Consider the following 25,994-nt stretch of genomic DNA (forward strand, 5'->3'; position numbering starts at 1 on the left):
TAGTCCGTCCCCAATTCAAACCAATCATAGATATGTTTTCTCCGTCAACCACAGAGTTCGCGTCAAATTAGTCTACCTTTTTACAAAGGGAAGCTCGAAAAATATTGCAACGAGTTGTCAATCTACGCTACCGTATTCTTAGTATACATTTAGATCGAGACTATTTAAATTTACCTAATGCTATTCATTCTTTTTTCTGCTGCCAGTTAGCCATTAATTAGTTATTAATAAAAGAATAGTGGGTAAAACTATACAGGGTGAGTCTTAAATAAGTGCAAATATTTTCAGGGGTGGCATAGTTCGACCTCAGGCACACGTCTATGAGCTTTTTTTGCAAAAAAAGATGTTAAAAATCGAGCATTTTCTTTTAAATGTTCCTGATATAAATTTTTTAGAACTTCGTGTTCACGGCAAATTTTCCCACGGTATATTTTTTTAATCTCTGATATTACGGCACTAAAGGAGATGCAAATACCGAAAAATTGAGGTGGCCCAATTTTTTTTTAAATAAATCAATTTTTTTTTAAATTTCCAAACTTTAATAACTCGATTTGAACTCGGTAAAGAGAATATATTATGTTTATTTTATTGAGATCTACCAGTCCTGAAAATATTTGCACTCAGTGGCGGATACAGAGAGGGCCCATGGTGCTCGGGCCTCCCCTAATGTCTGTAAATTGTGTTAAATATTAGCCTTTTTGCACTTATAGACTCACCTTGTATAATAAAAATTTTCAAACCGACCTAAAAAACAGATGATTATTAAAATTATAAGTGTCCCAGAGAAAGACATTTTACAATAGTTATTTTACAAATAGGTGTTCATGTTTAAAAGCAACTGACGATTATACTGATGTAAACTGATTAGTTAGTTATGGAGTCACTAAGGATCCTACGTCACCTAAGTTAGATGATTAACCATTTAATTTTTGCTAATCCAATCTTTTTTTGAGCTCTGATCGGGACCGGCCCACTGGAAATTTTACCGTTTTCCCATATGGCCCATCCACCCCTGGAGTTGGCATATGTTTTTGACACATCCTGTATAAATTATTGTATTTGTGGTAGGCATTTATCTCGGAATACTCTTGCCATCGGTATCTTATAATGTAAACATTGATTGAATAATACTGTATATAATTAAAAATACATATAATTAAGTAGGCCACAAAATCGCAATTTACATTTATCATTGTAATGTTACAATGATAAATACATTAATCTGTTTTGTATTAAAACGTGTTACATCCAACAGCATAGTATTTTCCCGCTTCTTATAGTCATAAGGATTTGAATTTTTTCTAATTTTTCACAGGAACATTTTGTTTTATTTTTATCTCTAGCCACACTGAAGTTTGTTTCACTATTTTTTGCACCTTAGATTTACTATCTTTATACAACTACCAGTAGTAGAATAAATAATAAATAACATAAAATAAGCTCCGTAAAGACTGACAAATCCACAAAATTTAAATCAAATTCAAATGTGTCAAATGAATCGTCAAACAGAACTGTCAAGGATCCCCACCCTAGAGTGCTTTTTCCGCCCACCATGCACGAATACATGGATAGCATTATGCTCCTTCCTTAATCTTCTTATTCAAAGGTTCATACGATAACGGACGTTTTGACACTTTTTTGACAAATTTAATCTAACCTTAATAAACATATAAGTAAACTAGCAAAATCGTTATGGAAACGAAAATATAAAATGACACCAACGTATATCCGATAAACGGAGGCATGAAAATTCAATAAATTTAAGAACTGCGTTATTTTCTAACCAATCAAAGTCTTTAAATTCTACTAATAAAATTAATATCGTATCAACGTATTGTCGGACAACGGATGCATAAAAATAAAGCCTAAAGGTACATTCAGGCTGAGAGCGTCGCGTCCGCCCCATTGAACTTGAACCCCGACGCTCATCGGACGCTAGCGCAACGCCTAACGCGACGCTGTCTGCCTGAACGGTCTAATTTAAGTTAAGTGAATTGATTCCATTTCGACACGCGGATGCGACGCAAACGAGACGCTCGGCTCAATAAAGATTTACCCAGATCAAATCATGGAAATGAAAATATCTACGAAAATATTGGTTTGAGGGCTAGGAAACATTGATAGTATTTTGAAGAGACATGAATACTCCATTGAATATCGAAATAATATACTGGGTGTTCCATTTAAAATAAACGAGTAACATGCTTTTAAAGGTGACCAATGTTCAATGTTAATTTTGTCTCACCCTGTATAACTTTTTGGATCAAGTTTTAATTTGATTTAAAGTACAATAGTTAATTTAACTATATATTAGGCTATACCGGGTAAATTCCAATGGGCTCTTTCACTATATTTTGGAATTAGCATAATTGAATAAAACAATTAATTCTAGAATTTTCTGCTATCTCACTTTCGAAAAATTTGAAGTGGTTCTTAAGAAAATAAATAAAAACAAAAAAGCCCAGAATAAAAATCCGCACTTTATTTTTAATACGTCACACCTAGCATGTTGAAAAGCGGCAACACGACCGCGGCCGGGCCACCATGCTGACCCATCACCACCTCCACATAAGGCCATTCAACCTTATCCAATATGGCGGAGATAGAAGTGCTTTATTTGGCGCGTATTTTAAAACCTGCTTTGTTTCCAAATAGACATTTTTCACACAAATGTCGGGTTAGATTACGTAATATTTCACTAATTTTTTAATTTACAGGGAGTCAAAGTTCTCCACATAAGTATGGAATTTTTTGTATTATTACTTTTATGAAAACATCAGTTAGTTACTTTTTATAAAAAGGTCTGCTTTCTCAGAAAATAAGTAGTGTTAAAACATTCAAACTTGAAGTAGCATATATAGGGTGTTAAAAATCAGCGGAAAAAGAAATAACCAGAAATATATGACAGAAAATAGCAATATAAACTAAATATTCAATTGCAAACACTTACCTACAATAGTTTAGAATTTACTGAACGTTTGATAAATATATACTATTATGGACAGTATAGGAAGTTACTTGTCTTAGTAAAAGCCTTGGTAAATGCTCTTCGAATTATAAACTACACTGGTTTGGGTCAAAAAATATGGAATATTTTTTCTATGTTTTGCAGCATTACACAAATGGGAATAAATTTAAGCTATAATAGATGAGGATAAATTAAAAATATAATATGTGTTTCAAGATTTTATATAGAAAAAAAAACTAAATACATTTTTAGGGGTTCGTAAGTAAAACTTACGCTTAGCTTAGTTTTCTTTACTCTTTCTCTTTACATAGGGTATTGTCTTTGTGGTAAAGACGTCATTCCTTTTTTTGCATAGTTCTTCAATAAAATATATTTGATATTCTAAACAAGATGGATTTAATAATAAATTCTGACGTATGTGAGGGGAAATTGTGACCTAAAAAAAGACTTACATCCAGGCCCTTTATATTTTCAAATGTCAATGTTCTCAATATCTTTCTGTGATCTTTTTGATGTAAAAAGCTTGATTCTTCTTCCAATATTTTACCTATAGTGAGGTAAGTGTAAGCAGTAGCCATAACTATATCCTCACTAGGGTAACAGAGGCTTTGGCCTTTGGCCCTTTTGAGACATATTTAATGCACTTCTTACCCGAGAACTACTAGTAGGAGTGAAATAATCTCTTTTAATAGCCATCAACCATTTTTTACGAAGCTCGTCATTTTTGGGGAATATAAAAGCAGAAACCTTGGGACCCCCTCTATAATTTCCGTTACAATTTGGAACAGAGCATGTAAAAGGCATGCTACAATAAAATGTTAATACCTACCCTTTAATACCTATCTTTTGATTATTGTAAAAGTAACTATTATAAAGTATTATGCAGACTCGCGGCGAAGGCTTTTTACTCATTTAGGTGTAATATCTTGATAAATACTTCTAGTTCTCACCTTAAAATAATTAATAATAGAGGAGTACGACAAGCACAAAAGTTTGAAGTTCTCTATATGGAATGTCTGGTTCGGATTTTTATTACACTGTTATTTTATCACAATTTTCTGATCACACCATGCACTGAACACTAAGAACTAAACAAACGTGTTGCAGAAGCACACAAACTAGAGATAATTAATTATTTCTGGTATGCAATCGGAACGAAAAACCACTACCGGCTTTTCAGGTTAAAGGTAAACAATTTAATAATGCGCTGCCTTCTCCGCCATGTTTGCTTTGCCCATATCATGTTGATTGGCCTTGAGTTGAGGTGGTGCTGTCAAATCAAATCGCAATGTTGCCAGTTGTTGGCTGGCGCACGAGCACGGTTCTGCAATGTGATTGGGTGTATTTTTCATACGTCATCAATTGGCGCTTTAAAATTATTTCAAATTAAAGCAATTTTGAGGGCCTATAAAAAAATTATTCAATGTCGCGGAACTATTTTTTTGGATAAATATACTGAAAATAGTCTTCTATTTCAGATTTTGTCCTTGAATTGGGTATTTTATTTTTTGTGAAAGAGCCCATTTAGGTAGGTTTTATAGTAATTTATGAATTGTTCTTTATTTTTAGAAAATGTTAAATATGTCAAAAACCTTACATTTTAGACATACACTTATAAAACTCACCTTTATTTTTCTCCCAGAATCCGAAAATCAATTAATATATAGGGTGTTCCATTACAAAAACACAACTTTAATGTGTAACTTTTTTTGGGGACACCCTGTAGAACTCTCTATATTTCGAAAAAGTGCTCTGAATTAACCTACATATGCTCACAAAATTTCATTTCAATACAAACTGTCGTTCTCCGTATAGCGTCCGCGGCGTATGAGAGGCGCCACCCTGTATATTTTTTATGATTTAATTGGAAATTTATAGTTTTCAGATTTTTCCCTATACTTGAAGTTTGTAGCACATTTGTAGTATAAGACAATATTACCTGCCAAATTTAGTAGTTCTAGATCAACGGAAAATACCCTATAAATTTTGAAATGTTTTGATTCCTTTGAAAGTGTCGAAATACAGGGTTGTTCACCACATACGACACGGAGTATTGTAGCTAAACGATTAGATTTTTACAAATTGTAAGTTTTGGGTTTGTTGAAGAACTATTAGAGCTACAATTTAAAAATATTTTTACAAGATACAGAGTGTCCCAAATAAATAAAAAATATCAAAGTTGTATTTTTTTAAATGAACACCCTGTATATTATTACATTTTCAGTTTCTACGATTAAAATAAAGGTAAATTTGATAAAGGTTTATTACACTTAAACCTTACCGTTTTTGAAATATTTTCAATTTTGTGAAATTGCAGTCAAAATTTTAAGGCTTCATTTCTCCAAGGGTATCAAAGTTTTTAATACTAAATATTTACTGAAGTTTATTTATTGATCAGTTATTGTGTTGCAATAATAAAAATTATACTACCTTATACACAGTGTCTAAAATTTTATTTTAAATAATTACTAGATTTAAACGGCAATAACTTGTTTAATTTAAATGAAACACCCTGTATATTTTATGAAAATCAGATGCATAATTTAATTGTCTATCAAATTGTATTATAACATTTTTTACCTATAGCTTCAAGTTTCCGTAGAAAATGCATTTTCTTATAATTTTAATTCATTTATCAATATACCCATGGAATACTGACATTTTAGATTATTTTTAAAGATGTACCAAATTTTTAAAGAGTACAGATACTAATATTGTCGATATAGTTTGTTTATTTCATTAAAAAATAAAAAAAAACTGTTTAAATATTTGTTAAAGAGGACCAATTAATATGATTCCAGTATTCAAACTACATTAATTGACTGTTTGCGTTGATTAATAATAATTGCTCCAAAAACTAAAAAACTGAATTTTTTATGTGTATTAGACAGTGTAGTAAAAAGTAACACCTTAAAAATGATATTTCATTTTTTGACACATGCTTATTTGTAACAACAGAGACATTCATTTTTATAACTTATTATTATATTGATTTCTGATTCAAATCCATATTTATTTAGAATAATTTATTCACGAACATAATTAAGTATGTAATTAGCTAGTATTTGGGCGGAAACAATGGTGGTATATTTAATTAATGGTATACTCTTTTATGAAGATTTAAATAGTTTCCTTTTTGCGTACAAATGGGCTAGTAATATTATAATTTTGTCAAAAACGAAAATATTACTAGCCTGTACATTTTGTACATTTGTTGCTTTAAAAACAATCTAAATGGGTATATATCTTACATGGGTATATTGATAAATGAGGTCTAAATTATTAGAAAATACATTTTCTACGAAAGCTTGAAGGGCTAGGTAAAAAGTGGTATAATACAATTTGATAGACAATTGAATTATGCATCTTATTCTCCTAAAATATACAGGGCGTTTCATTTAAATTAAACAAGTTATTGCCGTTTAAAGCTAGTAATTATTTAAAATAACATTTTAGACACTCTAGTATAATTTTTATTATTGCAACACAATAACTGATCAATAAATAAACTTCAGTAAATATTTAGTATTAAAAACTTTGATACCCTTGGAGAAATGAAGCCATAAAATTTTGACTGCAATTTCACAAAATTGAAAATATTTCAAAAACGGTAAGGTTTAAGTGTGATAAACCTTAATAAAATTTACCTTTATTTCAATCGTAGAATCTAAAAATAAAATAATATACAGGGTGTTCCATTTAAAAAAATACAACTATAGCATTTTCTACTTATTTGGGACACTCTGTATCTTGTAAAATTATTTCTAAATTGTAGCTCTAATAGTCCTTTAACGAACCCAAAAGTTAAAATTTGTAAACATCTGATTAGATGTTATAAGTATATTATAATTATAATAATAAATATATATAATTATAATTATAATATAATTAGCTAAACGATTGTTTAGCTACAATACTCCGTGTCGTATGTGGTGAACAACCCTGTATACGTTTTTTGCGGCATAAAGGGCCGTATCTTTTTTTTGCGTTAACTTAGAAGGTTGTTTTTTCAAAGCTTCAAAGGACAGTAGACCTGAGTAAATCGTTTTAATTTCAGCACGATATCTGCACGCGTTCCCGAGATAAAGGGTCTTAACAAGGTCTTAACAGACAGACGGACGAACAACACTGGAGTGATCCTATCAGGGTTCCGATTTTTTCCTTTTGAGCTACTAAAAAAACATTGCAAACAAGCATTGTAAAAAGCTAGCTATATTTCTCCTTAATAGAACCAAAATAAAACACACAAATATTCCGCACATATTTCACAAGAAACCGCTTATTACGAATGATAAAAAATCTCACTTATGTTAAGAAATGATGGCTTACTTTCATAAAAGCGAAGCGCTGATCGTCGTCTAGAACGGGATTTTCTGTATTCATTTTTCGTACACCAGTTCACATTCACTACTCGCTCACTTCTGCGTGTGCTACGTGCTGTGTAGACCCGCTGGCAATCTACTTGAGCAGCGAAGAACCGACACGAAAGTGAAACTTGCGTCGAGAATGGAATTATCCTAGTCCCACTTTAACCGAAAAAGTAGTGAAACGACTTGGTGTAAGCGCCAGTAGTAAAGATATTGAGTCACTTTGTCGATAGAATTTATCGAAGAATTTGTGTGTGCCTATTTGACGATTTATATTGAGTAAATCAACTAATTGGGGAGAGAAATGGGAATTATTACATTAGGATTTACTCGAGCGTAATGGGGACCTATTGTATTGTAAAAATTAGATGCTAAAAAGCCGAAAAGTTTATGATGTAGCTTTTTTACTGGTGAGCGTGTACTGGTTTTCAAAAATGAAAAATAGTCACAAAGAAATACTTGTGCGTTTCAGATATTAACCCATATAACACACAATATCCGCAGGATATTCATAGAATGTCGGAATGTCCCATTATAAAATCATCTTATAAAGACATCTATAGGATATCCTCCAGACACCCTGAAATCCTGTAGATGTCTCAGAATAGAATATCCTATGGATATCTCTGTCGTATATCTAATGTATATCCAGCTGAGATATCCAAACATGCTTATGATAATAAAATATCCTAACAATATCGTCTAGATATTTAGGAAAAATAAATAATGTACTACTTTTTATATTAGATAAAATGCAATAAACCATACAGATAGATATATATTACGTCAAGGCAACACAATAGCCTGTTGGTATCTTCTAGATAATCTGGATATTTATGAGCTTGGCCACTCCCAGTAATACAGAGAATTTAAAACGCCCGCGCAAAAAATTTCCCACAATCCATCTCGACAGTTGTTTGTTTTTGCATCGTATATTATTCAGTTCTTTGATTTAGTGAAATTCGAGGTGAATTCGGTCGTTTGTCGATATTGAATGGGCTTAAAAATGATTGAAACTAACAAAACTGGTTGAGTTTGACTTAGTTTTTTCTTATACTCATAGTTCTAGCCTTGTTCTAGCAGAAATTCTATCCTAACCTCAACTAATGTCGAAAAACGACGAACGACTCAGGGTCTCACAATGAAAAATTTGTGACAAAATTATAGGTAAAAATTTGTTGAAAACCCCTTGTTCTTTATCCCTAAACCCATTTTCGTGTTTGATCTATTCAAACAGAAATCCTATTTTTGTGTTTAAATTGTGAGTTTCTGGAATGTGTGATGTTAGAAATTATACCTGTATCCTGTGTGCTAACTTTGATGTAAACTGTTGCTGCTAGACATAAACTGCTAGATTCTATAAAGGGTAGTATAATCTGGTATAATACCTACCATACGATCGAAAAAACCGGCGTCAGAGGTGGCTTGGAAATGAAGATGTTATTTTGTATGTAAAATTATATGGGGAATGCTATCGATCGTAATTTTCAAGCCAATTGAACGCCGTTTTTTTTTTCGATGGTACATTCATACAAATAAACTTCTAAATTTTGACGCAAAATTCATTGACATAATATGTAGGTATATTTTAGAGCTGTTAATAAAAATATCCAATGAATAACGTCAAAATGTGGCTAAATAAAACTAAATCGCGAACGTTTTTACTATAAACTAAGGATGAAGTAAGTATTGTCAAATAACAATCCTCATATAATGTCCTAAAAATATTCTATAATGCTCCCAACATCATCCTTGTATTATCCTAGAAATATCCCAAATAATCGTAAAAGGCTTGCCTAGGGATGTCTTGAAGATGACTTTTTTTGTCCCATCTGGATATCCCATAAATATCCTCCTCTAGTTTTTGGATATCCCTAAGATATTTACTATATCCTTGGAGGATATCCTCAAGATATCTATAGGATTGTGTTGTGTTATATGGGAACCCTTTATAGGGCACTAATTATTTTCTAGTTTAATCAAACTGACTGCAAAAATATATAAACTAGCACAAAGGGAGCATACACACATGGCCAAAATTAGTGCATATATCGTTTAGAAATATAGGGAAAGGAATTTAATAAGAATCTTTTTTTATACATAGCTTTGATAATCTGTAATGAACATTTTTTTGTTAAAATGGATATAGAAAACAATGTTTATCGTTCAGACCTAATATTATTACAAATTCTTGCACATTTCGATTTGTGGTCTCTTGGGTTTCAGAAGAAATTTGACCATTGTTTTGGCCTTAAAATGCCTAGAAACATTATTTCACAGTTTAATAGAGTCAGAATAGTAACACTGTCTCAACAGGGCTACCAGCAAGTTGCAATAGCTGAAATTGTAGGAGTTAACCAAAGCGATGTTTCGCGAATATTAAAAAAAATTCAGGGAGACAAACGAAGTTACAGACCGGCCTGGAAGAGGTAGAAAGAGAGTTACTATTGGTGTGCAAGACCGTCAAATATCCCTAATTGCACGACGCAATCCCCTGCTTTCTAGTACTGCTATTAAAAATGAGTTAGCTCGCCTTGAAGGAGTAAATGTTTAAAAAAAAACCATAGCAAGAAGACTCCATGACAGAGGATTACATTTAAGGAGGCCTCTACGTGTTCCGAAGCTTAATTTACAGCACAAAATTACGCGACTACAATGAACTGAGGAGATGAGAGCAAATGGACCTAATTGGAATTTCGTCATGTTTAGTGATGAAACAAGAATAGGCCTAGTGTCAGACTCGCGACGAATTTTGGTCTGGAGAGCACCTGGAAGACGAGCACGCTTGAATGCAGCCCAACCCCGTGTCCTGTTTCAAGGGGAGAGCATTATGGTATGGGCAGGTATAATGCACGAAGCTCGAACTCCTCTTGTTTTTATTGATGGCACAATGACAAGTGCCTCATATCTTTTTACATGCCGTTTTAGAGCCTATTGTGCGTCCATTTCGAGGGGCAGTGGGGGATGAATTTGTTTACATGGACGGTAACGATAATGCTCCTCCCATGTGCTCTACATCGCAATTTAGCGGTTCGCCAATTTTGTGAGGAAGAGGGTATAAGGAAAACTGGTGGTGGCCACCGCGATGTCTCCAGATATGAATGTGATGGAGCATGCTTGGGACATACTAAAACGCCATATTGCCAAAAGGAATGATCCCCCCCTCCCCCCGTACCTTAAATGAATTGAAAATTGCTGAGCGCGAAACATGGGAAGCCATTCCTCAACATCTTCTGGACAACTTAATTGAGAACATGCCACGTCTTCTTACAGCTTGTATTGAGGCTCGAGGAGGCAATAAAGACTATTAGTTGTGAGAAATAATTAAAATTGTTTTCAATATTTTCTGTTTAAAATGAAATTTGTTTTTGTTGATTTTCACTCATGGTGAAATAAAATTATAATAACAGCCTAGTTGCATTTAGATTTTTAATTTTATATTAGTTAGTCGTGTAGTAAGCCAATATGTCCAAAAATATAAAAAGAATCATATTAGGTCCAAAATAAAATAAAAATATCGTTATATGCAATAATTTTGGCCATGTGTGTATCTTCTTAATAACATTATTCAAAAAGTTAACAAATAAGGGAGTGAGGGAGTAGTGGTCGATTTTTCAACCAGAGACTGTTAAAGCAAATAAATAATATGTAATGATCTAATGTATATGTGGCTGTAAATGTCCGAAAAGCGGTAAAACCTAGGATAAGCGCGGTAAAATCTAGGATAAGCGCGCTAAACCTAGGATTTACCAATAATCCCCAAATAACCTAGGTTTTACCGCATTTCGGACATTACAGTGACATATATGTATAAAGTATAAACTGTATCATCCAATGTAAGAAACTAAATTGTGTCATCCAAAGAAAAGAGTAAGTTCATTTTGATTATATCTGTATATCAACCGCTTAGGTTAACTTTACGCGCCAATTCGGCCTACGTATAGATATGGTTGATTAAATGGCCAAAGCGAGAATAGAAATAAGCATAGTAAACAAACTGGGCAATGATACACTTCCACGCGACTGATTTAGTTGGGTAAATTAAAGAGGTCGATTTAGCGACCATCAACCTATAAAGGGTTAATAGTGCATACGCAACTTTTTTTTTGATTTTTGCAACTTTGTGACTCTCCCATTTCCTTATGTCACGCTTAAATTGTCAGATTTAAATCATCGATCGTTATTTCTGAGCCAACTGGACGCCGTTTTTTTTTTCATCACAAGGTATTTCTGCGGCCATTAGATATAAATTCAAAATAAATGACGTATAGAGAGAGAAAATATGAATGATTATCATATCATAGGCTATTATGACGGCCTTTTTCCCGATCGATGTGTCTCTTCTGTCTTTGTAGGTATATTTTTAGGTATTCATTTACGTATCTTCTTGCGTAGTGGTCACATCAGGTTTCATTTAATCTACTTGTATAACCTGTACTGCTTGTTATTCCTTAATAGTTTTGTTTTTAATACTACCATACAAACAGGTTAAAACCCAATTTTATTAAAAAAACAGGACCATTATCTACAAAATTAATTTTAAATAATTCATTCTGGATTCTGGTTTGCAGATTTTTCCCCACGAAAAAAAAAAATAATTCATTCGGAAATTTATAAATTTAATATTAAAATTTATTAAAAAAGGAACTAAGCTGTCATCACAGGTCTTATTTCATAATAATAGTCTGTCAAATACCATATAATCGAAAAAAAACTGCCTGAGCGATGGCTTTGAAATGCCAATCGCTGTGTTTTTTCCAAATAATTTCTCAAGTAACGTCATTCAACGTCGTATTTGGATGAAAATTGGTGTCTTGGAGTAGATACTGTACATAGTAACTGCTACGTAGTACAGCTGTAGTACTGCTAAGTAGTACAGTTGACTGAAATGATAAATTTATTTTTTTAAATTAATCATAAATTTTTCTTCGACAAAATGAAAACATCTCAAACTACAGAATACAGTTCGGACCACCCTGTGTATATAAAATTATGTGGGGAATGTAATCGATCACATCATTTTCCAAGCCAACTGTACGACCTTTTTTTCGATCATACGGATATGAATGTATTTGACAGTTGTTTTCCATTCTAATTCAAATATAGATTGTTTTTTCTCCTTTTTGGATGTTGTCTGTTGAAATCATATACAGGATGTCAAAATCTTCCGTGGACGCAGATCTACTACGTAGGTAGGTACTTTTGGAATCAAAATACGTTAACACATAATAATATACACACAAATAAGTTTTTCGAAAATATCCAGTCATTTTCCGATATCTCTAACAGACATCGAGTTATTTGAGAAAATCTACAAAAGAAGTATTTTTTTCTGTTTTCCGAAACATTTAACACCGAATATGGCTGGAACAAAGAGTGTCAATCTCAAAAACGAAACGGTTTTGTAAAGTACACATTCAGGACTACAGCATCTTACAAAATAAGCAAAATCGATTTTCCAAAATTTTTCGAAAAAATCCAATCAAAAAATCCATACCTACAAATCGATGCAAATTTAGTCAAAAATCGAAATGTCTCACAACTAAAATATTCTTATTGATAGTTCATTTTGCGTAGAATTGACTGCCCCAAACCGTTTTCTTATATCTCTAACAAATCTCGAGTTATTTGAAAAAATCTAAAAAGAAATATTTTTTGTTTTCAGAAATATTTAACACCGAATATCTCTGGAACAAAAAATGTCAATCTCAAGAACGCAACTTATCTCTATACAAAAGTGCATAGTTTATCCAGAGGGTATCAAATTAAAAAAAATAAACACATTTTTTAAGATATTTTAAATCTCTAATCACATATTCCGATGTGAGTCTGTGAGTAAGATTTTGAGTGCCTATGTTTTGTTTTGAAAAAAAAATAGTAATGTTACAAGAAGGATGAAAACTACCCTTACATAAATTGGAGCAGAAATGCTTTGCAAATTCAAGGACGACTAATTTCTTTTTCGTAAAACTGTTCTTGTATTTACTACAATTTTTGCTTCTTGGAAAAAAATGCCAGCACACATACTTTTTGAGAAAAACAATTTTTTTTTTGGAAGCTGACATACACCTACATAAAATATTTCTTATCAAATCAAACGTTAAAATCAAGTAGGTGATAGTAGACGATGATCTACTAGTTCATCAACAACACACTACAAACTTCATAAATTTTGAATTAATTAACGTTCGGGATTATTAAATGTTGATGCCCTTTAACAGACAAAAGAAGCATTAACTGATTTTGATTTAAAAAATACGTAGTAGTTCTATGTCCACGGAATATTGTGACACCCTGTATACTGTATACTCTCGTCCATAAGTGACACCCCACAGCAAGGAAATTACTTCTCATTTAAAATTTTTGTACACCAAAAACACAACACCCTGTACAGGGTGGGTCAAATTCGACGCTTTTAAATAGAAACACCCTTTTCTATTGGAGATAGACAAAAACTAATATCGGTGTCTGGAGCTCAATTTTTGTCAAAAACATGATGGTGACAACCGCATATCGATATCTGTTATCGTTTCGGAGTTACAATAAATATGCGTTTTTAACAAATCGCTGGAACTTTTTTGCTATGGAAAATTTTGTATTTTTATGAAAACATTTCCAAAGCACCTTTTTACGTAGAATTTAATGGTTTAAGTATACTTTTTTTAAAATTAATAATTTAAGAATTATCAACAGAAAATTTGATTTTTTATATGGGACACCCTGTATATTTCTAATTTATTGAAAAGAATTTAAAATTACCTTTCCAAAAATATAACACACTTGATATTTTGCTCGATTCCTCTTCGAGATATAGAGCATATAAAAATTCGCCCCCTTTAAATAAGTAGGCTTTGAACAGCACCGGCTGTAATGCAAAAAAAATCTAGCTATGAGCATCAATTAAAACGAAAATAATATTTGTTATGAGAGATGCAGAATTTTATAACAATTTAAAATATATTTAACCAACATCAACACGTTTAAACTATATCTAATAACAATAAAAATAAATAGCAAACCAAGGAGATTTTGCTACAGGTGTTCGACATATCCACCGACTTCTGTTATGGACAGACGGGGCAGTTTTTGAACATTTCTCGCGGAATTCATTAACTCAGTGGGGGTGAAAGATACCCTCTCATAACTGCTAACTATTTTTAATTCTTGTCTAGATTATACGGAAGAATAAGGAACCATTATTCTTCCGCAAATATATCAATAGGATTAGATCCATGGGTACTAAATCAGGCGGCCTCGACGGCCAACGGCTGGGACCTTGGTTAGCTATCCAATTATTCTTGAAATTGGCTGCAAAAATTTGCTGATAACTTCAGCGTTCAGAGGCAGTGCTTCGTCTTGCTGGAAAAATATGTTTTCGAGTTCCATTAAGGGCATATCATCAATAAGGGGTCCAAAGCCTACTAGTTAAAAGTGACGAACTTTTAAAAATCCTGTATTTCGAAGGGGATTATAACAAAATATCAAATGTGCTATATTTTTAGAAAGGTAATTTTAAATTCTTTTCAGTTAATTAAAAATATAGAGGGTGTCCCAAATAAAAAATCAATTTTCCTGTTGATAACTCTTAAATTATTAATTTGAAAAAAAATATACTTAAACCATTAAATTCTACGTAAAAAGGCGCGTTGGAAATGTTTTCATAGAAATACAAAATTTTCCATAGCAAAAAAGTTACAGAGATTTGTTAAAAATGCACATTTTTGAAAAACGCCCCGTAACTCCGAAATGGTAACATACAATGATGTGCGGTTTTCACCATCATGTTTTTGATGAAAATTGAGCTCCAGACACCGATATTAGTTTTCGTCTATCTCCTATAGAAAAGGGTGTTTCCATTTAAAAGCGTCGAATTTGACCCACCCTGTACACTAAAAATGATGTATGGTTGGCAACAATAAATTTAAAAATCGCGCCCTCGATTACGTAACTAAGAGTTAAATTGGTATGGAATATAAATGTTAAATCGTCATATTCACAGTCGATTCTGTCCCGATTTTTGAGGACACCCTGTGTATAATATATTTCTATTAAGTCCCCTATCTGTTTCATTTTTATTCATTTATACAGGTTGTCCCAGAAATAAGTGCAAATATTTTAACTGGTAGTATAGTTCAACCCCAGAAACACGCCCATGAGGTTTTTTCCGCGAATTTTTTTTTTAATTCGGAATTTTTTGAAATTTTTTTTTTGAATTTTTTCTAGTTTTTAGTCAAAAAACATAATTTCTTGATAATGTGGCAACTTAGGTAATAGATTAAATTTACAAGAAAGAAAATACAAAAAAATCCAGCGGTTCTCAAAATTTTAGGAAAAAAATTTTTTTTTTAAATTTTTAAAGTAAAATAACTCCGTTATTTTGGACCTATTTGAAAAACGACAAAGAAAAAATATGTTTCTTTTATCGAGATCTACCACCCCTTAAAATACTTATTTCTGTGACACCCTGTATAGGTACTCTTTTAAAAGATTATAAAATCATGCCAGTATTGGAAATTACATAAATTAAAAATAAGAAAAGAAATATAAAATAATATATTAATTTATTGTCACAGATAACAAAGTAAACCATATTTATAAAATATGTTATCTGTGTGATTTAAATTCCATAAAATTTGGTAAAAACTTGCGCATTCGCCATTTCATTAAAACTTATCAAATTTAAAAAAGTGAAATATAAAACAATACCTAATTTAAATAAATTCATGTTTTTCATCTCCGCATTTTTATTTCGTAATTAGTTAATAACGCAACAATAACTTAAAATAATAACGTAATAAGTCTATTAGTATCCGAAACATGCGAATTCATTCGAAAATAAATGTTCATGCCCCGAGATAATCTCACAATCAGTCTGACAAGTAATTGAAAAATGGTCCAGTATAAATGGATTTTAAGTACGTAAAAATTTTATTGATAAAGCAGAGACACAGGTGAACAACACTTTTTAGAGACTAAAATAGAACTTAAGGTTAAATATATAAATAATTAAGTATCTTTAACAATATTTAAACAAAAAAACATTCTTTTGGTACTACATTTTTGCTTAAATTAAATTCACTGCCTCTTGAGTCTTGCTTTTTTTATACCCGCCACTGGTTTAGTCGAAAACCCGGCATAGAGAGGGGAGATATTATGGATTTAGTTTGTTTTGGATCGCATTGATAACACTCACGTAACGCTAAAAATCTGTTCCTTGATTTATTTCCATGAAATTGTGGAAATTTTTCGCCAATTGTGCCTTTGGAAAATCACACCATTATTCCAAAACTGGATACCGCAAAGTCAGGTGAGATTCGTTTATTTTTATCTAAAAGTAAATATAGACAAAACACATGTGTATATGTTAGAATTCCTTATCCAGAAATGACATTTTTTTGTTTATGCCAACACTGCCAACTATTCTGTATTTATTTATATTAAAATATAAAAAATGCCATTTGCTTATGTTTAGCTGGTTTATTTAAAGTCTAAAAATATTTTTAAAAAGAAATTCTGTATATTTTAATTATTTTGCCTTGTTAAGTATGACAAGACTTGTTCAAAATTTTAATTCATTTTTTTTCACATGTAATTACAATATTAAACATTATGTAATTAAAAATAGCAGTTTGTAATGCTTTGACTACACTATACACTTATTTTAGTGCCTCAAATTCTGTTACGTATAAATTTGTGCCTATTTTTATATAGAATAATAATAAATGGTCTTATTATATTATGTAAATATACTACTAAAAAATAATTATAATTTAAAATAAAATATATTTCTTTAGACAAAAATCTACATACCTACCTATCAACTGAAATTAACGTACTAAATCCCTTTTATACCTTAAGCTACATAAATCCTTTAATATGTATACAGATTAAAGGATTATACAAGATTGGTCTAAAGATAAATGTGTTATAAAAAGACTACCGTTACTACTGTTCATTTAATTTTAGATCACTAGACCTTTCAGATAATTTTTCTTATCATAATAGGATAATACGTATGCAAAATAAAACACTAAATCGCCACAATACACCAAACCACTTTTACACTAGACGCACGTTTCGCTAACCATGTTAGCATCATCAGCAGATGGTTAAAACTAGAACCAGGAACCAGTTTTAATCGTCCAGTGTAAAAGCGCGTCTAGTGTAAAAGTAAAAGTGTTTTGGTGTATTGTGGTGTTTTAGTGTTTTATTTTTCTGTTGTAACACCAAAGGCTCCAATCCCCAACTGTAATAATACGTATACCTAAAGCCGTGTCATTTCTAAGAGGGTTGTTTTAAAAAAATAATGTAAAGTGTAAATTTAAAACAACAAAAATATAAAATAATATAAAATAAACTAACTTTTATTTAATTGATTGTATTATTATAAGAATTATTATAATATAGTCAAAATACTCTATTTTTGAGGAAAATTCTTAAGTATATTTTAAAAATTACCTCCAATTATAAAATATAATAAACTAGTTGAAGCCTGGCGCATCCGCCACGACATGCGACATCAGGAAAAAATAATACTTTTTATTTTTATTTTTTTAATTAAATGAAAAACAAAAAATCCGGCGATGACAGTTTTTAGAAGAGCCAATTAGCTATTCTTTAGTAAAAAAAAGCAACTTTCTAGAGCAAGTCGTTACTTCAGTAGAGATGACACAGATAAACATTTTATATACATATGTAGATATTGCAAAATGTATAAAAGCCTCTACAGGGTTGTTCACCACATACGACACGGAGTATTGTAGCTAAACAACGAGATCTTTACAAATTGTAAGTTTTGGGTTCGATGAAGGACTATTAGAGGTACAATTTAAAAATAATTTTACATGATACAGAGTGTCCCAAATAAGTAAAAAATATCAAAGTTGTATTTTTTTTTAAATGGAACACCCTGTATATTATTACATTTTTAGTTTCTACGATTAAAATAAAGGTAAATTTGATTAAGGTTTATGATACTTAAACCTTACCGTTTTTGAAATATTTTCAATTTTGTGAAATTGCAGTAAAAATTTTAAGGCTTCATTTCTCCAAGGGTATCAAAGTTTTTAATACTAAATATTTACTGAAGTTTATTTATTGATCAGTTATTGTGTTGCAATAATAAAAATAATACTACCTTATACAGAGTGTCTAAAAATTTATTTTAAATAATTATTAGCTTCAAACGGCAATAACTTGTTTAATTTAAATGGACTGCCCTGTATATTTTAGGAGAATCAGATGCATAATTAAATTGTCTATCAAATTGTATTATACCATTTTTTACCTATCCCTTCAAGTTTTCGTAGAAAATGCATTTTCTTATAATTTAGACCTCATTTATCAATATACCTATGGAATATTGACATTTGAGATTGTTTTTAAAGATGTACCAAATTTTTAAAGAGTACAGATACTAATATTGTCGATATAATTCGTTTATTTCATTAAAAAAATAAAAAAAAACTGTTTAAATATTTGTTAAAGAGGACCAATTAATATATGATTCCAGTATTCAAACTACATTAACTGACTGTTTGCGTTGATTAATAATAATTGCTCCAAATACTAAAAAACTGAATTTTGTATGGGCATTAGACAGTGTGATAAAAAGTAACACCTTAAAAATGAAATTTCATTTTTCATAAATACTTATTTATAACAACAGAGACTTTAATTTGATAACTTATTATTATATTGATTTCTGACTCAAATCCACATTTATTTATAATAATTTATTAACGAACACAATTAAGTATGTAATTAATTAGTATATGGGCGGAAATAATGGTGTTATATTTAATTAATGGTATACTCTTTGATAAAGATTTAAATAGTTTTCTTTTTGCATACAAATGGGCTAGTAATATTATCGTTTTGCTAAAAACGATAATATTACTAGTCTGTACATTTTGTACATTTGCTGCTTTAAAAACAATCTAAAATGTCAATATTCCATGGATATATTGATAAATGAAGTCTAAATTATAAGAAAATGCATTTTCTACGAAAACTTGAAGGGATAGATAAAAAATGGCATAATACAATTTGATAGACAATTTAATTGTGCATCTGATTCTCCTAAAATATACAGGGCATTCCGTTTAAATTAAAGAAGTTATTGCCGTTTGAAGCTAGAAATTATTTAAAATAAATTTTTAGACACTCTGTATGAGGTAGTATTATTTTTATTATTGCAACACAATAACTGACCAATAAATAAACTTCAGTAAATATTTAATATTAAAAACTTTGGTACTCTTGGAGAAATGAAGCCTTAAAATTTTGACTGCAATTTCACAAAATTGAAAATATTTCAAAAAACGGTAAGTTTAAGTATAATAAACCTCAATCAAATTTACCTTTATTTTAATCGTAGAAACTAAAAATGTAATAATATACAGGGTGTTCCATTTAAAAAAATACAACTTTGATATTTTTTACTTATTTGGGATACTCTGTATCTTGTAAAATTATTTTTAAATTGTACCTCTAATAGTCCTACATCGAACCCAAAACTTGAAATTTGTAAAACTATAATCGTTTAGCTACAATACTCCGTGTCGTATGTGGTGAACAACCCTGTATAAGTAAATACTTTTTAGAGATTTTTAAAGATTATAAGAATATTTTAATTACCTAGTTATTACAGTTGAGGGTTGGAACCTTTGGTGTTACACAGCAAAATAAAAACACTAAATCACCACAATACACCAAAACACTTTTACTTTTACACTGGACGCGCGTTTCGCTAACCATGTTAGCATCATCAGCAGATGATTATAAACTGGAATCGAACTTATTATCGAACTTATCGATAATTATTATCGAATTATCGAACTAATTATCGAACTTAATCGATAATGGCCCCTACATAAATTTGAAAAAGAATCTCTTGCCGAAGATGGTAGCAGACGTTAAAAAAACTCTAAAAGAATGTAACACCCTTATTGATCTTTCTTTAAAGAGGAAATTGCAAGTATCCAATCCCTCATTACCAAAATTGTATGCTTTGCCAAAAATTCATAAACCGGACAAGTCTATGCGCCCAATTGTTTCGGCTGTAGGTTCTCCGACTTATAATTTGGCAAAATGGTTATCAAGTGAGTTTGAAAATTTACCTGATCATGAACCTTCTTTCTCAGTTAGAAATAATATTGAATTCATTAACAAAATTAAAGATATAACATTGCATGAAGGTGAAATTTTGGTCTCCTTTGATGTATCTTCGTTGTTCCCAAGTGCTCCAATTCCACATACTTTAGGCTATTTGAAGGAATTACTGAACGCAAATGGTCTCGACAACAAAACTGTGATTGAATATATTGAGCTTACATCGTTATGTATGAAACAAAACTGTTTTCAATTTAATAACAACTTTTTTGAACAGCGGGAAGGTACAGCAATGGGTAATCCATTGTCTCCATTTTTGGCTAATTTATTCATGAGCAGGTTTGAAGTGGAAGCTAAGAATCAGTTTAAGTATTTTCCAAGAGTATGGGTTAGGTATGTGGATGATATTTTTGTTGTTTTTGACACACATTGAGACACCATAGATAATTTTATTTCTAAGTTAAATAATCGTTTTCCTTCCATTAAATTTACGCATGAAATTGAGAACAACGACAGATTACCATTTCTAGATGTATTAGTTATTAGAAATACTAATAATTGCGTGGAATTTGATATCTATAGGAAAAATACCACACGCTGATATATTCCTAATGAATCACATCATAGTGTTGAACATAAAATGGCTAGTTTAAATTTCTTAGTTCATAGATTACTTAGTTTCCCACTTTCCAACGAAAGAAATGAAATAGAAAGAGATTACATTAGGAATGTAGCTGAGTGTAATGGATATTCTCCTTCACTAGTTGATAAATTAATTAGAAAACGTAGGTATAGCTTAATGATTTCCTGAAAATTCGACTTTTCAAGTGGAGGAAGATACGTCTAAATATTTTTCGATACCGTTTGATAGAGAGTTATCCTGTGGTCTAAAAGTAATTTTTAAGAATGTCAATTATAAACTTGTGTATAGTGCTAATAATAAATTACAACAATTATTAGGCAATACAAAGGATAAAACACCTCCACTGGAAAGGTCGGGTATTTATGAAATTTCTTGTAAAGATTGTAATCAGAAATATGTTGGGCAAACTAGAAGATCAATATTAACTAGATTTAAAGAACATTTAGCTCAGATAAGATATGGTAGACCGGATAAATCTTGCGTTGCCGAACATATTGTTGATAATGAACATTGTATAGATCTTAATAATTTAAAATTAATTAAACAAGTCTCAAATTACAGGCAATTAGATGCATATGAAAGCATCAGAATTAATAAATGTAAAGATAGTATGAACAGAGTCAACGGTCCAATTCCTTCAAGTTTTTTTGTTCCTACTACTCTAGTGGCGGAAATCTAACTGTTACGCTCAGTTGGCTCTGACTCGGTTGGCTAGATTTTGCCACGCCCACTCGGGGCCCACTGAGCGAGTATATAAACGCTCATCTTGTAGATTGTACTTTAGTTTATAATCATCTGCTGATGATGCTAACATGGTTAGCGAAACGCGCGTCCAGTGTAAAAGTAAAAGTGTTTTGGTGTATTGTGGTGATTTAGTGTTTTTATTTTACCTAGTTATTATTAGCAAAATTCTAAAATACCACTATTTTAAGTAAGTACCCAGGTACATATTAGCAAAATACAGTACCAGTTGTTATTAGCAAAATACTAAATTTTATATTCTTTATTCTTCCATGTCTTCGTAGTACCCTTGTAGTACCTATTTTTTTTTTGATAATATACAAAATGTGTGATATTTATTTACCTTCAATGGGAAGCACTGGTTTCTATTTTTTTTTTTTAATTAAATACAATTACCAAATTCGATGACCAAAACAAATAAAATTAAAAATTAACGAGACATTAACCACGCTAAATAATTTAACCATAGTTCCCCTTATTATTTTACTAATTCAGCAGCGGAACATTATAAATTATTATGCCTTCTAAAAACACAATAACATGAATCGAATGTATTGATTTACCTTCAAAAAAATAACGGCTAAATTATACCTATATTAATGCATAAATAAATAAATTTAAGATTTAAATAAGCTTGAATTTTGAAAGCTAAAACAAAAGAAATTCAAATGAAATTTCCTTAAAAAATCATTGATTGTCCAAAGAAAGCTCTGATGAATTGCTCATAAATAGACATTGAGAACTATCATAATAATTATACATTTTTATTACCTCATTCAAATTTACGGAGATATCAACCCCACTCCTTGACTGCAAACTTGCTTTTGCTTGCCATCATCTCCGATCGTTCGATTTGGCAAGAACGTGAAATCTCACATCTGATTTATTGTTGTCAATTTATATTGCTATTTAATAACTAAAACTCGTCTCAATTTTGATTCTAGATTATTGCAAAGGGATAAAAACTCAACCCTTTCAAAATGAAAAGGAAACGAATGATCATATCATAGAATTAGATCAAATTAATAGCAGGCACATACCCAAGAAACCACCTCCTAGACAACCTTCCACTGGAGTACCAAGTAAGTTCATTCAATTATCTTGTCTAATCACACATCGTTTAAAATTTAGTAAACAAACAAACCGTAATTGCCCGTAGACGATTATTATGTAAGATAATTTTTTGTACACCGTGATTAACGCATTCTTACTATTTTTAAAAATGAATTTATTGTGTCTACCGTGTTTATTTACATTTTATTTAAAGCGAGTCGGATTTATACGGAAGTTACATACCAGAGAAGGAGAAGAAATCTTGTTGAGAAAGTTTTGACAGTTGGCATAACCTCAATTTCTGTTTGCGTGTCGCGGATTTTTTTTCGCAAGTGGTTTTTGATTGTAATGATGTTATAATTAATATTTACTGTGTTCGACGCGTGCAATAACAACAGAAAAACGATGAGGTATTTTTATTTATAACGTAATATAGAAAATTTAATGTCACAGTAAGTTTTTTTTTTAAATTGGTGTTATAAAATTCGCAGTTTCTGTAAACATTTGGCCAGCTTTCGATAAGAACCATCTAAATATTTATACCATGATAATCAGTGTTTATGCCTGTTTTATTGTGTAGCTCTTACTGAGTAATAACATGATAAAATGCCTGTATTGATATTTTTTATTATTGTACCACAGGCAAAAAAAGAAATCACTTTATATCATGTCAATTTATTATGAGTAGTAGTTTATTATTATCTTATAATAAATTATTATTCTTTTTTGTAGAATTCTGTGCTATAATGTACGTTGGAACTGAAGTGCAACTGGTTTCATGACTAAGTTTTTTATTTATTTTTTTGTAGAATTCTGTGAACTAATGTATGTGTGGAGCACAAGTGCAGTTGGTTTGGATTTGGGAAAATCTATTCATCAGGACCATACAACTACAAATAATACTCAATTATTTAACAGAGGTTACAATAAAGTAAGAATTTTATATTATTATTATGCAAATGATTTTTTTATTATGATTTTGTCTCTCAAAGTCGTTCTTTGATTGACAGATAGAAAAAAAATAGTGCATAAGTATGTGCATAAGTATAGTATGCCCAAGTGGTGCAAAAATTAGACAATTAGACATTTTTCAAAGCTTTAGTATTTTTTCTTAATTACAACCACTTAAATACAAAAGAATTTCTTCTATAAAAGGCATTTGGTGGTAAGGAAACTGTTGCAAAAGCATATAAATATACCAAAATTACCCCTAAAAACGTCAGTATGCAGAAAATGTGTCTCATATTTAACCCATAGAAAGTCTAAAAATTAAACATTATGTGTTAAATAAAAAAACAGTCACAAAATGCACGTTTATAGGCACTGCTATGTAAATATTAGACTAAAAAATAAAAATTAGACATACAATTTTTTTAATAACATCTGCATATAACTTAAATCAAAATACTGTAAATTTTCACAATCCCAAAACATTTATAAAACTAAAAATGTAAAAACAATTATAATAAATTAAAAATGTAACTGTAACAATTAATGAACTAAGTATTTCTCAAAATCTACTAAAATTGTGATTTTAAAACAATGTCTTTCTTTAAATCATTATTTATCTCTGTAACTAAAGTTTTAATTTATCAATATAAAAATATATTTCTTTTTGGATTATACCATTCTTCAGACAATAGATACCTATATATATTTTTTTTGAAGATGGTTTCTTGGGTTTATGGACGGTGTAATAAAATATTTTTTTAAGTCAAACACATTATCATTGTTAACGTTTCCATCTGTATTAGATCTTTATCAAATCCTTTTTCTACAAAGTAAATACATCACTAATAAACATCAAATAGAGAAAATTTAAATTTTGCAAAAATGCCTCCAAACCTAATATATTTATTAATTTTTAGCATAAGAAAATGTCAATGAACGAGGAAATGTTCCATACCCCTCGCTACCTTTCCTGGAGGAAAATGCACCTATCCAAAGCAAAATTGAAGGCTTCTAGCAAAACATCAGCTCTTCTTTCTGGCTTTGCCATGGTTGCCATGGTCGAGCTCCAGCTCAACGACGAAAAATCCATTCCATCACCGATCCTGGTGGTTTTCGCAGTGATAACTACTTTGTTAGTGGCAGTGCACATGTTAGCCTTAATGATCAGCACCTGTATACTTCCGAACATCGAAACAGTATGCAGTTTGGACTCGATAAATTTTGTAGATGAATCTCCGCATGAGCGATTACATTGGTATATTGAAATTGCTTGGGCCTTTTCAACTTTGCTAGGTTTATTACTATTCCTAGCAGAGATCGCAATAATTTGCTGGCTTAAATTTTACAATGTAAACGAGATAGCTGCTTGGTCAGCTTGTGTGGTTCTAGTGCCTATTTTATTTGTGTTTTTGGCATTTGCGGTGCATTTCTACCGATCTTTGGTGGCCCACAAATACGAAATTAGTATGAAAGAATTGAAAAAAATGAACGATCAGATTGGTGATGTGACAGGCAATAAACTCTTCTCTGGGGACTCGATGCAAAATAATATACAAGTAGTATGATAGAAATTGAAAATTTTAAGACATATATATGGCTGTGTAAATAGATATTTTTCGTAATGAAGTTTGCCCAAGATACAGTGAACTAATGTATTGAAACTGTTTAGTTCATAGTGACAATATAAGGAATATTTTATTATAAAGTTTTAAAAGTAACTTTTAGGAATCTCATAATTTTACTGAATTGACTTCAGAATTTTATTTACAATTGAAATAGATATGTTAATATTAAGTTTTTTTAGTACTTATTTAGATGGTTCTGTATTAAGTGTGCCATTATTACAAATATAAATATTTTTTAAATTTCAGAAATGATTTAAACTTTGTAATGTTCAGCATAAATATTTTTAGTCAATTTGGTATTATTAATATGAAATCTTTTATTTGGTATTATTAATATTAAATATGAAATATTATATAAACCAACTTAACTTGGACTACTTAAACTAGACAATAAGCGTGTGTTTACAGGAATAATTTTGAAATTCTTAAATAAGAAATTTTAAAATTAATTGAATGAATATATTGGGTGCGTCTCAAAAGTGGGTTATCTCTATAACTTTTTTCCTTTTTTAGATAAAAACACGAGACTTGGT

General features: G+C 30.6%; 2 protein-coding genes across 6 annotated transcripts in view; one reads left to right on the forward strand and one right to left on the reverse strand.

The window, feature by feature from the left end:
• The window catches only part of LOC115883634 (SEC14-like protein 2), a 56,390-nt gene extending 33,435 nt beyond the window's left edge, over nucleotides 1-22,955 (reverse strand). The window contains exon 1 of one of the 2 annotated variants that reach the window (XM_030902004.1): nucleotides 22,873-22,955. Coding sequence is in view for 1 of the 2 variants with exons in the window: in XM_030902003.1 (XP_030757863.1) it covers nucleotides 7,298-7,351 (54 nt within the window). In the remaining variant the exon portion in view is untranslated. Of the gene's footprint in view, nucleotides 1-7,297; nucleotides 7,473-22,872 lie in introns of those variants that run through there. The other variant, XM_030902003.1, reaches the window with a different exon arrangement.
• Nucleotides 16,181-25,966, forward strand: LOC115883635 (calcium release-activated calcium channel protein 1-like). Of its 4 annotated transcripts, XM_030902005.1 has the most exons (4): nucleotides 16,181-16,642; nucleotides 22,777-22,914; nucleotides 23,695-23,816; nucleotides 24,754-25,966. In XM_030902005.1, the coding sequence occupies exons 3-4, from the start codon at nucleotides 23,709-23,711 to the stop codon at nucleotides 25,399-25,401; spliced, it is 756 nt and encodes a 251-aa protein (XP_030757865.1). In that variant the 5' UTR covers nucleotides 16,181-16,642; nucleotides 22,777-22,914; nucleotides 23,695-23,708; the 3' UTR covers nucleotides 25,402-25,966. The 4 variants fall into 4 exon arrangements, with proteins under 4 accessions (XP_030757865.1, XP_030757867.1, XP_030757866.1 ...); XM_030902007.1 differs by lacking the exons at nucleotides 16,181-16,642; nucleotides 22,777-22,914 and adding an exon at nucleotides 23,191-23,295; XM_030902006.1 differs by lacking the exons at nucleotides 16,181-16,642; nucleotides 22,777-22,914 and adding an exon at nucleotides 23,201-23,337.
• Nucleotides 25,967-25,994: the final 28 nt, after the last annotated feature.

Source organism: Sitophilus oryzae, unplaced genomic scaffold (genome assembly GCF_002938485.1).
Source record: "Sitophilus oryzae breed Bouriz unplaced genomic scaffold, Soryzae_2.0 scaffold_1974_pilon_pilon, whole genome shotgun sequence".
NCBI lineage: Eukaryota > Metazoa > Arthropoda > Insecta > Coleoptera > Curculionidae > Sitophilus > Sitophilus oryzae.